Source organism: Peromyscus californicus, unplaced genomic scaffold (genome assembly GCF_007827085.1).
Source record: "Peromyscus californicus insignis strain IS unplaced genomic scaffold, ASM782708v3 Scaffold_13__1_contigs__length_99412109, whole genome shotgun sequence".
In the NCBI taxonomy this organism is placed as follows: domain Eukaryota; kingdom Metazoa; phylum Chordata; class Mammalia; order Rodentia; family Cricetidae; genus Peromyscus; species Peromyscus californicus.
The window spans coordinates 39,683,851-39,699,109 of NW_026294424.1; the positions used below are offsets into that span (position 1 = coordinate 39,683,851).

The 15,259-nt window shown below is 43.3% G+C and overlaps 1 protein-coding gene across 12 annotated transcripts in view; it reads right to left on the bottom strand.

The window, feature by feature from the left end:
- Nucleotides 1-232: 232 nt before the first annotated feature.
- Nucleotides 233-15,259, bottom strand: part of Ldb2 (LIM domain binding 2) — a 351,760-nt gene continuing 336,733 nt past the window's right edge. The window contains exons 6-9 of one of the 12 annotated variants that reach the window (XM_052734875.1): nucleotides 8,285-8,408; nucleotides 7,094-7,245; nucleotides 4,550-4,692; nucleotides 1,501-1,612 (exon numbers count right to left, since the gene is read on the bottom strand). In XM_052734875.1, the coding sequence (XP_052590835.1) occupies nucleotides 4,588-4,692; nucleotides 7,094-7,245; nucleotides 8,285-8,408 (381 nt within the window). In that variant the 3' untranslated portion in view covers nucleotides 1,501-1,612; nucleotides 4,550-4,587. Of the gene's footprint in view, nucleotides 1,875-4,549; nucleotides 4,693-7,093; nucleotides 7,246-8,284; nucleotides 8,409-15,259 lie in introns of all 12 variants that reach the window. The other 11 variants (XM_052734876.1, XM_052734877.1, XM_052734873.1 and 8 more) reach the window with 11 other exon arrangements.

The window sequence follows — 15,259 nt, forward strand, 5'->3', positions numbered from 1 at the left end:
AGCTGATCTGACTTTGCCTCTCATTTTTTCTGGCTGCCCATCTGTGGGTAACCAATCCATTTTATGTGACTTGCTGCCTGTAAGTGTACTCCATCTCAGAGAAGTTGGTGGGTGTTGAGCCTGCTTTCACACGAGTATCGTAATACCTTGGTGTCTGGATACTAAATCCAGTCTTGACACTTCTCATAATTGTGAGCAGATGGATTCACAGGTACTCACACCAACAGCCAGATTCAGTTACTTTGGTCATTAACAGTTTATTATTGGCACACTTACCAGTAAAGCATACATAAAATACAGCTGTTTTATGACACACGAAGCCACTGTGTCTTTACATGTATAGGGGAACATATTAATATGCAAATGGAAAATTAGTTCTCTTATAAAGTTTCACATAAATACACTGAACTTGCCCCAAAAGAAAAGTCCCCATGAAAGAACCAGGTGAAAGATTTACAAAATTTTATACAGGAAATATAGCATGAAAAAAACAAACAAACAAACACCAAAACTCAGTCAACTCAGATACAATTAAAAAAAAAAAGAAGGAATACAAAAAGTTTCAGATTTATTAAGCTTTCCACAAAATTAATGGATTACATGGCTTGAAAATATTTGGACCCACAGCAAGTTTACAAATGCATACATTTCCCAGGGTCCATTTGTCTTTGTTTACATAATAAAATCTACCCATATATCTTTGACGATTCCTTGTTTCAGTACTTGGCCTAAACTGAGACAACTCAGACTCAAGAACCAATTAGGATCAGCTTGCCAGAAAGTCACCTAGCTGTGTCTTCTTGGACTCTTGCCACATGGAAAACCAATGGAAGGTGAAGAGGGGGAAAAGGTACATTTAAATTACTTTTCCAAAACAGATTTTTTTCTTTTCTTTTTTTACTGAAACAAGAAACTCTCAAATGCAAGTCAAAAAGCAGAAAATATTTTACAATATTAAAAAGTCATCTGTAGTTGGGGGTCGGCATGTTACTGTGATCCTGAGCACGTTCGGACAGCATGGCCTTCATTGGGTGCATGGACAGGAAGTTCAACACAAAGAGGGAGGCGAGACCGTGCCAGGAGATGCGTTAGCCTCTGCTGCTTCTAATTACCGCCAGGGACAGTGTCTGTAGTTCTTGCGAAGGCCTCCAAGGAGAGGCCACGCAGGCTCATTTGAAACGATCCTCTCAATTAAAAAAAGGGAAAAAAATTGCAAGAAAGTAAATCAGGTCATTATGTTTAGAAACAGATGTTTGCATGGAAACGTTTTGTTTGTGTGTTTTAAATTTCACCTCTTTCCTCTCCTGATAGTAGAGATTTGCAACTGGAATTCTACCCCACTGGGCCTATGGGCAGTGGAATCAGGTGCCGGTGGCCCATCTTATTGGGAAGCCTGGGGTGGGGGGTTTTCTGATTTGGTCTCTTGCGTGGCGGGAGGTTTACTGTTCCACGGGCTGTTGTTCCCCAGGGCAGGTGAATTGTTGAAGTCTTCCTCGTCGTCCATGCCGTTGGCCGCATCATATTGCGTGTTTTCTAATCTAGTGATTAGCCTTTCGTCCTCGTCCCCAAACTCACCTCCCATCAGAGTTGGCTCTCCTACCACCATCACATCCTGTGAACAGCAGCTGACATTATTACAGGGAAACCTTAGGGGAGAGAAGCTCAGCTTAAAACAACAGTGGGAGGAGCTCGGGGGACCTAGGACAGACACACTTGTGTGCGCTGTACAACCGGGTCAAGTCTCAATGTCGGGGGGCCGAGACGCATATTGGATTTCTACAGGAAATAAACATCGCCTCCTGATGTGTAACAACCACGCGAGTTTATGTCCTTAGTGCGCAGCCTGACACCGGAGAACGAGCAATGCTAGCAATCTGCAGAAATAAAAAAATGGATTTTTCAAAATTAAAAAAATCCACGCTTTGAACTTGCTGACCCGGGGTACTTTTGAGAGGGCAATAGAACTTTCTTGACAATACTTCTAAAAATTGCCACCTTCACTGAGGGCTTGTGAGTGGCCCTGTCAACTTGTAGAGAGCTGGGAAACATGGGCAGGTGAGGTACCTTTCTGAAATACCCACACAACTCTTTCCAAATGGTATTTACTCTGTCCCCAGGATGATATACATTTTAATTGAAGACAGAATCCCTCTCTTCTCTACTCTGCCAGGTCCTTTTATGCAGCCAATATCCTTGACATTCTGCTACTTAATTATGGTAATTAATTTAGGTAAAGTTTTCGATAAAAACAATGTTCACACTGATTTGACAATTTGCATAGCTAATTAAGTCATTAGCAAAAACCTGCTGATTGCCAACAAGCCCTGAATTTACCATCTGTTATTTCATGGTGCCTGTCACCTATCTCCACACAGGCAACCCTGCTACCAATCTGGGCACTAAAGAGAACCAGTCTGTCCAGCTGGTACCATAAAAGAAAGATGAAGAGCAAGCTAATTATAATTACACCAATGGAGCTGGTAGTCATCAGGGATGGGGGTGTGCAAGAAGAATCCGAGTAATCACTCCTTTAAGTACAAATTGTCCTTCCATGCAAACAAGAAAGCCACCTACTGTAGCTGGGAGCTCCTGTAGAAGCCACAGCTGGAAAAGCCGGGGCCCAGGGTAGGGGTAGGGATACACACAAGATACAGCGCCAGCTTCTTTGTTCAAAGGGGGTGATGGCCCAGGTGTGGGACAGGCTGTTTGTCAGGTAGATTCTTCTGGGGGAGGATCTGAGCAGCATTTACTTAAAGGTTCAGGGCTTGAGGAGGGTGAGTTGCCCTCAGCCTCTAAGAAGCAGCCAAAAGTCTCGCTAGGCTAGCTGTCTTGTAGTGCTGGTGTGCAGCTTTTCACGGGGAAGTTAGTTCAGTAAAATGTTTCACCACTGGGCATTTTTTTTTTTTTTTAACCCTGGGGAACTTTGCCTAGCCTCTGGAGAAGGGAGCAACATTTTCTGATACCATCTAGAACTATGAAGCTGTCCATTGCACAAACTCCTTAATTTGCACTTTAATTTTCTACTCTGGGATGGAAACCCCTGTTTTGTTTATTCCTTCTCTGCCCCTTTCTTCATTTGGATGAGATGATAAACAGGTCCCACATTGTGTTTTCTGACTAGTCACTCTTGTGAACTGGTAGTTAAGGAGAAATGACTCAGGTGGAATAAATACATAAAATGTGAGCTTGGTTAACTCAGCAATAAAGGTGCTGCTAAAGGTACTGGCGAGATACTGAACTGGGTGCTTCCAAGAAAGTGTTGACTAGGCAATGGAGAGCCAGTAATGACACTGACATGTAAGGAGACTCATGAGGACTCTTAAGATGAGATGCAAAATAGACACTGTCTTTCTGACTGGGAAGAGGGACCACGTGGTTTTAGATGGAATGCAGACACCACACAGACTTGTGAAAATTATTCAGTTAGCTGAGAGGCTACCATTTCACTCACAGGAGTTTGAGGATACAAAAGTGTCACTTAGGTACAGGCAATTAGGAGGCTGTACTTATGATGAAGAACAAAAGGGAGATTGAAAGAATAGGGAGGGAAAGACTGGCAGAGCATAGCATGAAGATTAATGAACACACTTAGAAGGATGGAGGGAACATGCATTGCGTGTCACGAGCAGGACAGGGCCATAGAACCAACTGCGTGGGTCTGGGTTAGTACTGTGATTCCAAGGCCATGGAGAGAAGCTGAAAGAGTATGAAGAAGTGACAGGTGCTTGGAAAAGCAGAGGGGAAATGGGAGGAGTGGCCGACTTAAGTGTGACTTCAGAAGGAAAGTCCCCCGCACTGCAGATGTGTTCTCTGCATCAGAAAACGACATTCATGCAAGAAAAAACAATAGGCATGTAGTGGTTTGAGTCACTCCAGTGGGGCTCCAGCATAGGCTTGTAATATGGGGAGAGCCCCACTTCACCCACACACACTAGAAATAGCTGGAAAAGATGCCCAGGCATAGGTGTTTATAAATCTCTGAGTTTCGGGGAGTTGCTACATTGGCTTTATTGGCTATTCTAAAAGTATTCTTAATTAGAAGCATAACTGGTCTGTGTGTGTGTGTGTGTGTGTGTGTGTGTGTGTGTGACTTAGTTGACTGACAGGTGGCTACCTATAAAAAGAACTTTAAGCTTCATATGCACATAATGCTTGGGGCCACTTATAGAGTTATATGAACGTTTCTATTTGGTTCCTTCCATACCTTTACGAAAGTACAGTGATGCTCTGCTCCGGCTGTCTCTACTTGTTACACAAAGTAAGTGGAGAAACGTTATACATTCCAGGCTGCTGCTAGCTAGGGTGAATGTGAAATGCAAATCCCCACCCCCATGTCCTGAAAATCCCACTTCAGTAGTGAGAGTGAATTTCCTACCCATCTCCAGCCTTTGTGACCCACTGGGGGCACAGGAATCCATCTGAGAGTAGCCCACATACCCTTGGTTCCCCATGAGGCTGACCTCTGCTCCTGAGCTGGGAGCGTGGAGGTGCCACCAGCTTTTGCCCATTTCACAACTTCTCACTAATCCCCCGTGCAAGGACCACCAACCTCTGAGGAGGACTGGAAGTGACTCCTTTCAGGGCCCCTCAATGCTTCTCCTTAAATTGGCCAGAAGGGGTCACTGCTGTTGAATGACACAGGTCTCCATCCCTCCCAGGGTTGAGGCTGCAGTTCGGGATGGCTCCTAGCCCCTGCTCATGAAGTGAGAAGCAGAATCCAAGGATTAAAGCCTAGCCCTGGCCACACACACACTCGCACACATACACTGTTGCTGCAGAATCGCTGCAGGCTAGAGTTGTGGTCTTTGGACCAGGCAGCTGATGCCTGCAGATCATTTCTATTCAAACAATAAGATGATGTTGATTCAATAGCAAGCGGTTAAAAAGATGTGGTCACTCTTGTTTAAAAGGCATTGAACTTGAAGACACTTAAGGGTCTGCACATTTTCAAAACTTGGTTCTCTTCCTTGCTTCTCTCAGTCATCTGCAAGTTCCATTTAGTGAAAACACCTTAAAATGCATGGTTCAGGGACACTACTGATATTCATCTTTCTATTTAGTGGTGCCTCGCTCACACAAAATTCACACTCATGGAAACTCCCAAATGTAGAGATCCTCTACCTAAATGCAGTTCTTGGCTTAGAGGATAGGAGGATTGTGGAATAGAAAAACTTACGGACTTGTTAAAGTTGAAATGATTCCACCCAGACCAGGTATGACAAAATACATAAGGTACGCTTTTACTCTCCACTTTTACACTCATGGCAGACATCACTAATGGATGGCCTACCAAACACTACCTGCCAGAATCCTTCTCAGCATGGTGCTCTGTGTGCTGTCGTGAAAGAGGGAACTTCTTGGTCAAGCCCAAGTTAAGTAATGAGCTCCTTTATGACCAGGCTTCCTTGGCTTTGTTTTCAAATGCTTTTTAATCTCAGGGTTGTTAGTACCCTGCATAGTATCGCATATAGTAGGATCTTAGAGAATGCTTGTTGAGCTGAGCTAAATTCCTTCAGTATCCATACTTTCAGTAGCAACACCATGGTTCCAGAATTCTCTGAAGTCCATTTTCTTTGTTTGCTAGAGGAACCTAATGGATGTTAGTTTCTAAACCCAGGACTAGAGGAATACGTGGGCTACGTATGTGGACATTTTCAGTCCATTTATTTAGATGGGGGTGTTTTCTCTATTCTCCAGTCACATTCTGGTGTAACAAGGAGCAGGTACAGCTCTTTGGTGCCTTAATACGAAAGCATGGATTTTCTCTGCTGACTTTTTCCCTCTGACCATCAGATATGGTGACTGCAAAGGTCTATTCAGAAAATAAAGGAACTCATTGTATTACTTGATGATAATAATTCAAATGATCCCTCTTTGTCTGGTGGCTGTTGTTTCTACTAACCCCTTCTCTCTAACGCAGTGAACATGCAAACCATGCTCCGGTTTGTGGAAGACAGGAAGAATTCCAGAGACTCAGGTGATCCTTGAGCACTGGGTTTGTCTAAAGAGAACTGACCAATCAGAAGTGGGTGAGGGTCAGATTAGAGAGGCACATTTGCAAGTGGGGAATTTCCGGACAAAAGTCTACTCTTATGGAAAGAGATGAAGCAGGATCAGAAAGAGGCTGGCGAGGACAACAGATAGAGAGTGAGTGGAAAGAGTAAGGAAGCTACAACATGGGGGAGGCATACCTCCAGAGTCACAGTGTCAAGGAAGGGTCAGGATTCAACAGAGTCAAACGCCTGGTGACAGTCATGAGCATGGGTAGAGAACCCACAAGGAACCCTGGCAAGTGGTGGCAGCAGGTGTTTGTAAGAGTGGGAGTCTTTGAAAGTGACAGTCTAATACTGCAATGAGAATTTGGGGTCAGGAAAGGCCATGTCAGTTTGAGAAGAGTCAACCAGCGATGAAGAAAGCCTTGAAGTCTACTCTCTTCTGACACTACCTTCAATGCTCAGTTTCAAGGTTTCATCCAACCCCGCCCCCTCCAGAAATGAAGGAAAGAGGTCAGGGGTCAAAGGAGGTGAGATCAAACGAGGGGCTGGCTCTACCTGAGCTGGTGATGTGCCACACAAAAGTTTACTGAGCTACACGTCTAGTGGCTGCAAGCTAATTGCCTGGCTCTTAAATATGAGGGAGGCCCATGCTGGGATGACCCAGGCAAATTACAGTATGGGGCCCGAGCTCAGGGGACCAGTTTCCAGGGGCATATTGGGTCTCCAAAGTTGCAGCTGAGAGGCCTTAATACGCCACAAGTCATGCTGCTAAGTGATGCTTTAATTAAACCTTGAGTGCCATATCTCCTGTCAGTGACTCTGATGGCTTTTTAATTCAGGTCCCATCACAGCACGGACTCTTAATATTCCCTCCTAATTCCTCGTTTGCAGGGGATGTTACCATGGCAGGATTCGTACCTCTTGACCTGTCCCACCCTGTCCCTGTCGTGCTCTTTCCCCCACCACCAAACTACCCAGAACCCTTCTTTCTTTCTTTTTTTTTTTCTTTTTCTCAGATGCAGAGAGGAATCCCAGCCCCCTGAGTTGGGTGAAGAGAAAAGGCAAGGCTCTAGGCCTAAAAGCAAAGTGAGACTTACAGGTACCTGACTGGACAGGCTCAGGCTCGCGGCTGGGGTCTTCTTCTTGCTGCCGGCACTGTTGGTGGTATTCCCGGCGCTGCTGTTGGAAGTGCTGCTCGTGGAGTTTTTTCTTTTTCTCCGTTTGGTGGTTGGTTGCCTTGTGGGTTCTGCTGTAAGAGGGAAAGGGGAAGAGGGATGGACTCCAGGGCAAGAATATGAGGCAACCCTAAGCATGCTGTCCGCCCAATGGTGCCCTTTTTACACATTGAAAAGAGAGCTATTTAAAATGTCCCCATTTTTGAGTAATCTAAAAATAATAATAAAAGAAAATGGTTGATTTATTTCTAGCACAAAATTGGTGTAACCCTTTTCTTCTGCACGTAGCTATGACATGATTTTTATTTAATTGTTCAGCCTAATTATATATCTGTAATTCACTAATAGTACTGTAGGAGCAAGCTACAGGTACTACTTTCATAATTGAATATGAAATATTTTTACCAGTAGAAAAGTTGGGAGCTAGCCTACTTTTTCTCTTTGTAACAAAGGAAGCAAGGACCCCTAGGTACCTCAGAAGATGCAAGATGTCAGCAAAGTATTAACTGCAGCCAGTGGCTGTCAAAGCTGTGTGCAACACTCACCCTACTGTATCCATGTCTCATAGCGACCTGTCTCTCTTACACCTTGATATTCTTGGTTGCCTCAGCCTTGGTGAGATTGGGGCTTCTCGGGTGTATAGGAACACCCCATGGTTTGGACTCTGGTCTTTAATAAACGCTGTCTATTAACTTCAAGATTCTTAGAAAGAATGTTTCAGTATGGTGTAACAAGAAAATGAGGGAGACTAGGCTTCTTCAAGAAAGGCATATTCAAATAGTGAAAGATAATTGGGGCTTGAATGGGACAACTATTTACTGGGGAAATGTGATCCATGGTGATGTGTGGTAGGGATTATTCATTTCCTTGTTATCTCTTTGTTCTGTATTAAGATATATCCGACGCAGTACCATGCTGACACATCCATATACACATAATGAATGTATCTTTAGAGAGTTTTACATACTTATACCCCAAATCATGGTTGGGATACTCTTGGCAACCAACCCTTCCTGACGAATGTCTCATCATCATCTTCTTCCTTCTGGTAGCCTTTCATCCCCAGACCCTCTGAGAGCATATTTACAAAGACAGTGAGGAACGAGAGCATACCTGGCGGTGCCACCATCCGCTGCCACTTCTGAAACAGGCAGGTCTTCAGGCAGTCTCTGGGACTGAGGTTGTAGGTTTTGTGTCTCGACATCAGTTCCTGCATTGGCTCCAGTATTACACACAACTGCAAGGAATTCAGAATTACCCATGTTCTGTCACTTAATCATATTAATTGCAATAATAATTCCAACAGCTGGAATCCATTAGACAGCTTAAGGGTTCTTTTTTCTTTTTTCCCCTGGTTTTGATTTTCTCTATGTACATTTGAAGGGAAAGAAATATTACTCACACTTGATTATACCCATTTAACGTAGTATCATTTATAACATGGTATTACAGCTGAATGTGATTTACACACACACACACACACACACACACACACACACACACACACACACACACACACACTCCTGTACAGACTTGGGGTTGGACACAGACAACTCTGTAATGAATTCAGAGGCCTCTCCCTGGGTAAAAGGAAAAGTCTCTTCCATGGAGTGCACTGCTCTGACTTCAGCTTTGGCTTCTGGCTGCTCTTCTTGTTTGTATAACCTCACTCTGGGCATTCCAATGCTGGTTAATACAGGTTATCTGGTGGGAAATGCATCTTTTGAACTTTGCAGAACAAGGTGATGCTTCTTGATGCCTATTCTCATAAGGGCAGATAACGAAAACTGTATGTGATTTTATTCATGTGCTCATTTTTATTTCTATTTTACCCAGGAAGATCGTGTGAGAGACATGTTTGTAGCCGCTTTATGTAGGAGAATTTACCTTGACTCAACATTTAGTCACCCTGTCACCTCCTTTATTTAGCTTTTCAGCTTTATTTTGTTCCAAAACATCTGATGACAAAGATTGAATGAAACAAAAAGACAAAATCAGTTCGGATGACCGTAGACTTTTTCAGATTCCTTTGATTGTAGGCATGTCAGAACAGCCCGGCCCTAAGAACACTCCACCTACTAGGACAAAGCCTGTGACTTGGAATGAACTATCCATCACAATTGGAGGCTACAGTGATGCAAATATCAGCATATGCCTGCCCCTGTGCAAGTCATGGTTGCCTTAGGAAAGGCATATGTGCAGCCCTCGGCTTCTGTTTGCTTTCCTTACCACCTCTCGCCTTACATCAGCCCTCACCTTCAGCATCTCCCCATTAAAAGGCTTTCTGTTCCATGAGTTTTCTTATCTCCGACTTCTGGCTAACACCTGCCCCACCCTTAAAGATGTAGAGAAGGTATTTGTTACCTGCCCCCCCCATCTCCCTATGTAAGCTGCAGTGTTTCTCTGACTCTCCCATTGCATCCAGCACTTTTTGCTTCACAGGATTATGCTGCCTTCACAGCCCTCTGCTTCCAAGTCTCCTTCCCACTAGGTCACAGATTCTTGGAATGCTGACACTTTGCTTTTTATCTCCGTGTCCCACTTTGGCTCCAAGGAACAGGTACATCTAAAGAGTAATTCTTAGAAAGACCACAAGACAGTTCCAGGCCCAAAAAGCAGTCTAAGGAATGCTTCCATCAGAACCACATGGTCTGACTACTGAGAACACAGACTTTGATGCTCAATCTCTTCTCCTCGCAGAGTCGGGATGTGTGGTCCTGAGTACACATTGTAAAACCTCTTAATTGCATATAAGTCTATAACTTCCTACTAGAGTTCCAGGTCGTCTGCCCCACAGATTCTGGGCTCCCCGAGGGAACACACTGCTCTGCCCTGCTTACAGTTTCTGTCCATTCCTTCCTCACTTCCTTCACCCTTCAAAGTTCCCTCTGCAAAAGTCTAAGTAGAATCAAGATGAACTTTACCCGGAGAGATCTGACTTGTTAATGACAGATTTGCTAAATTCACTAACCCCATTTAAGGGTCTTCTGTAAACATCTTCCAGTTTCTTTGAAAGAAGGGAGATTTTTATAATTTTTTAAAACATATTTATTTAATGTACATTGATGTTTTGCCTGCATGTATGTCTGTGTGAAGGGGTCTGATCCCCTGGAACTGGAGTTGCAGATAGTTATGAGCTACCATGTGGGTGCTGGGAATCGAACCTGGGTCCTTTGAAAAAGCAGCCAGGACTCTTAACTGCTGAGCTGTCTCTCCAGCCCCAAGAAGGGAGATTTTGAAGCCTGAGCAACACACATTCAGTGTCTAGCATAGAAATGACAAAGCCTCCCTCCTGGCTCTTGGGTAACCAACATTACAGATCTCCAAAGTTATATGAGCTGGATTTTCTTGTTAGATCTTCAATCTAGCAGACCTTCATACTTAATTTAGGTCCCCTTTGAAATCTAAAATGCCAGTAAAGAGAAATCAGTAAAAGTCACAGAATTCTCTTGCAATTAACTATGTTCCAACATGGTGAGGACTGCATGTGTGCATTTTCCTATTAAGAATTCTTTCTTGGAATTCCAAGGATATGCAGAATGCATGCTTGGAAAGATGTTGCAATGGTCTCTACTCGTAGATCTGAGAGCCAGTCACCCCTCAGAGCAGAGCCAGGTCAAATTCAGGCAGACTCGGAGGCATTTGCAGTCATGATTACGCAAGAAAATCTTTCAAAGAAATCCCAGAGACTGGAAAACAGGGTTTTTTTTGTTTGTTTTGTTTTGTTTTCAAACAAAAAGAAATAAAAGAGGAAAGCTTTTCAAATTATTTTCCTTTAATTCATTTCTTTTTGTTGCACATGCAATCATAATGACTATAAAAGATGCAGGGGAGTGGGACAAACTGGGAAGTCTCACTATGGAATCTGACTGTCGTTAGGTGTCTATCCTTGACACACTGCTGGATAGCTCTGGGTTTCCATTTCATTCACAAAACAGATACCCACCTTGTGCTGTGAGAATCTGAGGTAATGTGTCTCACACACAAGCTTTCAGTGCTGGGAGTGCTATGACATGATTGTTAGGAAGCACACCACAGATAGTGAACACCACACTCCATTTCTTGACATCAACACACATCCATTGAGCTTCACACTCGGCTGTCAGGAATTAGGCTCTTGTGTTGGGAACACACACAAAAAAAATGAGAATAACCTTCTGTCCTCCAAGAATGTATTGTTCCCTTAGACATGATTTAAACAGATTAAGAAATCTACCCTGGGTTCATAGTTCAAGTGTCTCAGGAAATCACCTCATTTTGACAAAACTATTTTTCATTACATGACAGGCTGGATGACAAAGATGACCAGAAAGGGTGACCAGCATTAACCAGGGTATGGATTGGGAGAGCTACACTTACCATAAGAACTGTGAACACAGGTTTTTTTTTTTTTTTTTACAGTGCCTCTCCTCTGGATATTGGGAGATTTTTTTTTTCAGAAGCTAATCCTTAAAATCTCTCTCTTCCACTTTAATGTGACAGTATCTTTCCATCACTGAAACCCACCCCAATGGAGCTTGTATCTCTGAATGCTAATCAAGAATCCTCACAGCCCTTTCTTAAACATGGAGAGGTTCAGGGCTGGAAAGGCAGGCCCACCCCTTTTTCATGTATGTAGACAAGCCATCTTGTCTGCTATGCTGACGCAGTGGCTTTGCAGGGCTGTGTGCTGTAGGTGGCAGAGCTACCTCAGATAAGAGCTCATCTCCTCAGCAGCAAGGCATCATGTCTCAATAGCATAAAGCCCTGTGACTGTTACAATATAAGATCAGGAAGATGGTTGGGGAAGTAGGTATCTGTTGGACCTAACAAATTCTTGGAGTTGTGATCCATGCTCTTTCTGATGTTTTAGAACATCTTGATAATCTGCTTTGAAAGTTGTTGAATTGACCATAGTCCCACCCACTGACTTTAGGTGAACGAACATTCTTCTTTTTAAAGTATGAGCCAGAGCACAATGGCTTGTTTTTTCTATGCTGCATGTATGCACACGCACACGCGCGCGCGCGCGCACACACACACACACACACACACACACACACATACACACACATTAATAGATTGAACTTGGCATAATGATACAAATCCATTGATTTGGAAGAACAATTTTATAGCAAAGTTGCACCTGCTCCCAAGTTCCTAGTGCATGAAAAGAAAGGTAACAGCCAACATGTCTGTAGCAACATCTGCAGCAGCATCCATGTAGGGCTATAGTTTAATTTTGTCTCCTACAGTGGTACTGTACTATACCTCCTATAATCTCAGGCAGCTGTGGAAAGGGTTGGACCATCAAGGCTCAAAAGGAGACTGGGCTTTGAATATGTATGAATATGAAGCCTTTCAACATGTAAGGCTGACTAGGCCAGTTAGGACCCTAGAGAAAGTCACTGCTTATTCCTCAAAAAGCTCAAAGGATGCCAGTTTATAGATTTAGTGAGAGTGTAGGCTAGGCTTGCTCTGCATGCTTCTCTTCTGACTTTGTGGGATTCTGACATGGGGGATTTGCTGAATGAACGGATGCATGGATGGATGGCCCAGATACTGAGGCCAGATTAACAGCAAGGAGTCATTTGTCAGTAGCAGACAAATCAGGCACAGTCCTGTGGGCTTAGAAGTAATCAATCTATTCATCCAATAAATGACTGATTGCCTCTTCAGTGCAGAATGCCGGACCCAGATGCATATGTCTGTGCTGGCTGGGCAGGGGGGACTTGGGTAAGTCTCAAGATTCCGAGCCTAGCAAATGTGGATAGTGTGTTATTTTACTTTGTTTCTTTTTCATCTGATGGTTCTTCCAGAGGATTCTGATTATCTTCAGCTGCACACTCATGCTCATCTGGTGCAATTCCTCTACAGAGTTGAGGAAGTAAGTGGCACTTGTCGGTGTTGGCCTTGAGCTACAATGAAGCTGGTGTCCCAGAGTCAGTACGTGGTTGGTACTGCCACCAACATTTGAATCCTATCCTTTTTGAATAATACCTGGGTGTGAACCATCTATTCTTTCCTTAAATCTGTTTTTGGGCTATGTATGTATACAATGTGTGTGTGTGTATGTGTGTGTGTGTGTGTGTGTGTGTGTGTGTGTGTGTGTGTGTGTGTGTGTGTTGTTAGATTTTCTTTTACTCTAGCTCTACATTGGAACACCAAAATGTTTTTGGTTGTTTTTGCTCTTTTGGGGGACCCACGACCCAGCTTCCAAATAAGTCACACATGGAGGCTTTATTCTTAATTATGAATGCCCAGCCTTAGCTTGGCTTGTTTCCTGCCAGCTTTTCTTAACTTTAAATTATCCCATCTACCTTTTGCCTTTGGGCTTTTACCTTTCTCCATATCTTTCATTATTTCTTACTCTGTGGCTTGCTGTATAGCTGGGTGGCTGTCCTCTGATGTCCTCCTCCTTCTCTGGCTACTTCCTCCCTCCCAGATTTCTCCTTCTCTATCTTCTGTCTGACGCCAGCTCTGCCTATCCTTTCCCCTGCCTCGCTATTGTCCGTTCTTTATTGACCATCAGGTGTTTAGACAGGCAAAGTAACACAGCTTCACAGAGTTAAACAAATGCAACATAAACAAAAGTAACACACCTTAAAAAAATATTTCCCAATGTGTGTGTGTGTGTGTGTGTGTGTGTGTGTGTGTGTGTGTGTGTGTGTGTATGAATGTCTTTGTGTGAGTGCAGGTGTATTTGCAATGTGCTGTGGCCTATGTGTAGAGGTCAGAGGACAACCTCAGGTATAGGTTCTCACCTTCCAGTTTTGTTTGAAGCATGATTGATCTCTCTCTGTTGTTCGTTGTTGCATATGGCATGCCAACTGATTCATAAGCCTGCCTCCCATTTTATCATAAGAGCACTATGTATGTTGTAAGCCACTGTACTTGTGTGGAGGTCCAAAGACAACTCTTGGAGGTTAGTTCTCTCCTTTTATCATCTGTATTCTGGGTCATTAGTCTTGGTGGCAAACAACTTTGTCCATTAAGTTATCTCACTGGTCCCACATTGAGCTCTTTTATGTGGGTGCTGGGGATTCAAACTTATGTCCTTCCATTTGTGTGTCAAGTGAGTTACCCACTGAGCCAGCACCCTAGTTCCTACCTACTCTATATCCAGATCTTTGCAAAGATGCTAGGTGGACATCTTTTTCAGGCCTCTGTGTAGGCTTTTTTCTTACCTACAAACTTCCTCTCTTCTTTCCAGTCATCAAAAACAAATGTTGAGAAATTATGTTCTATGTGCCATATCTGGCCATTCTTTATTCTATAGCTCTTGTGTACTATAACAAAGATTGTGTACTATAACAAAGATGAGCAGTTGAACCAAATCCATACGGTGCACAAGCACAAAACCATTAATTATCTTGCCATTCTGAGAAAGTCTGTTACCTCTTACTCTGAACACTACTATCCTAAGGAGGCAGATTGATTTGTCACCTCTCCATGGCAGTGCAGGAGCAGAAGCAGATCACCACCCAATTCACTGCTTCTTTCATTGAGAATGTTTTGCTTTTATAAACAAAAAAAGTCAGATGAACTAGAGAAGGCACTTAGTAACACAGTTGATTTGCAATGAAGAAATCTCTTTTATCTTCCTGTGCACCAGTAGGGCTTTGCTGTTGAGCCTAGCTCTGCTCTGAAAATCACACCTGATTCACACTAGTCTGAACCTCCAATATCATTGCAGGTCCAACTCAAATCCCATGCTGTCTCTGAGCAACCCCACTGCAAGATTCTTCTTTGCCCCTATGACACTTACTGCTATTATTTTCTATAATTCCAATATTTACATGGGCATTGGGATTTTCTTTTTCTCGTGAAATTGTTCATGTCTGTCTCTATGGCAAGGTATGCTTTACTTTTCTTTTTACTTAACACAGTAAATATTTGTTGAGTCATAAATTAGTGATAGCTATGGAGTGCCTGGTCTAAGTCTCTCCCTGGAGTATATACCTTGCACATGCTGATTTTATCATTAACCTTTGTCACTTCTTGGGTCACTTTTACAGGTGAGGAAGTTCAGACCCAGGGCCAGTAAGTCATCCAGAGCTAATAATGGTGGCTGTGACTATGTGAATGCTGCTAAGGTAAGAGCTTTCT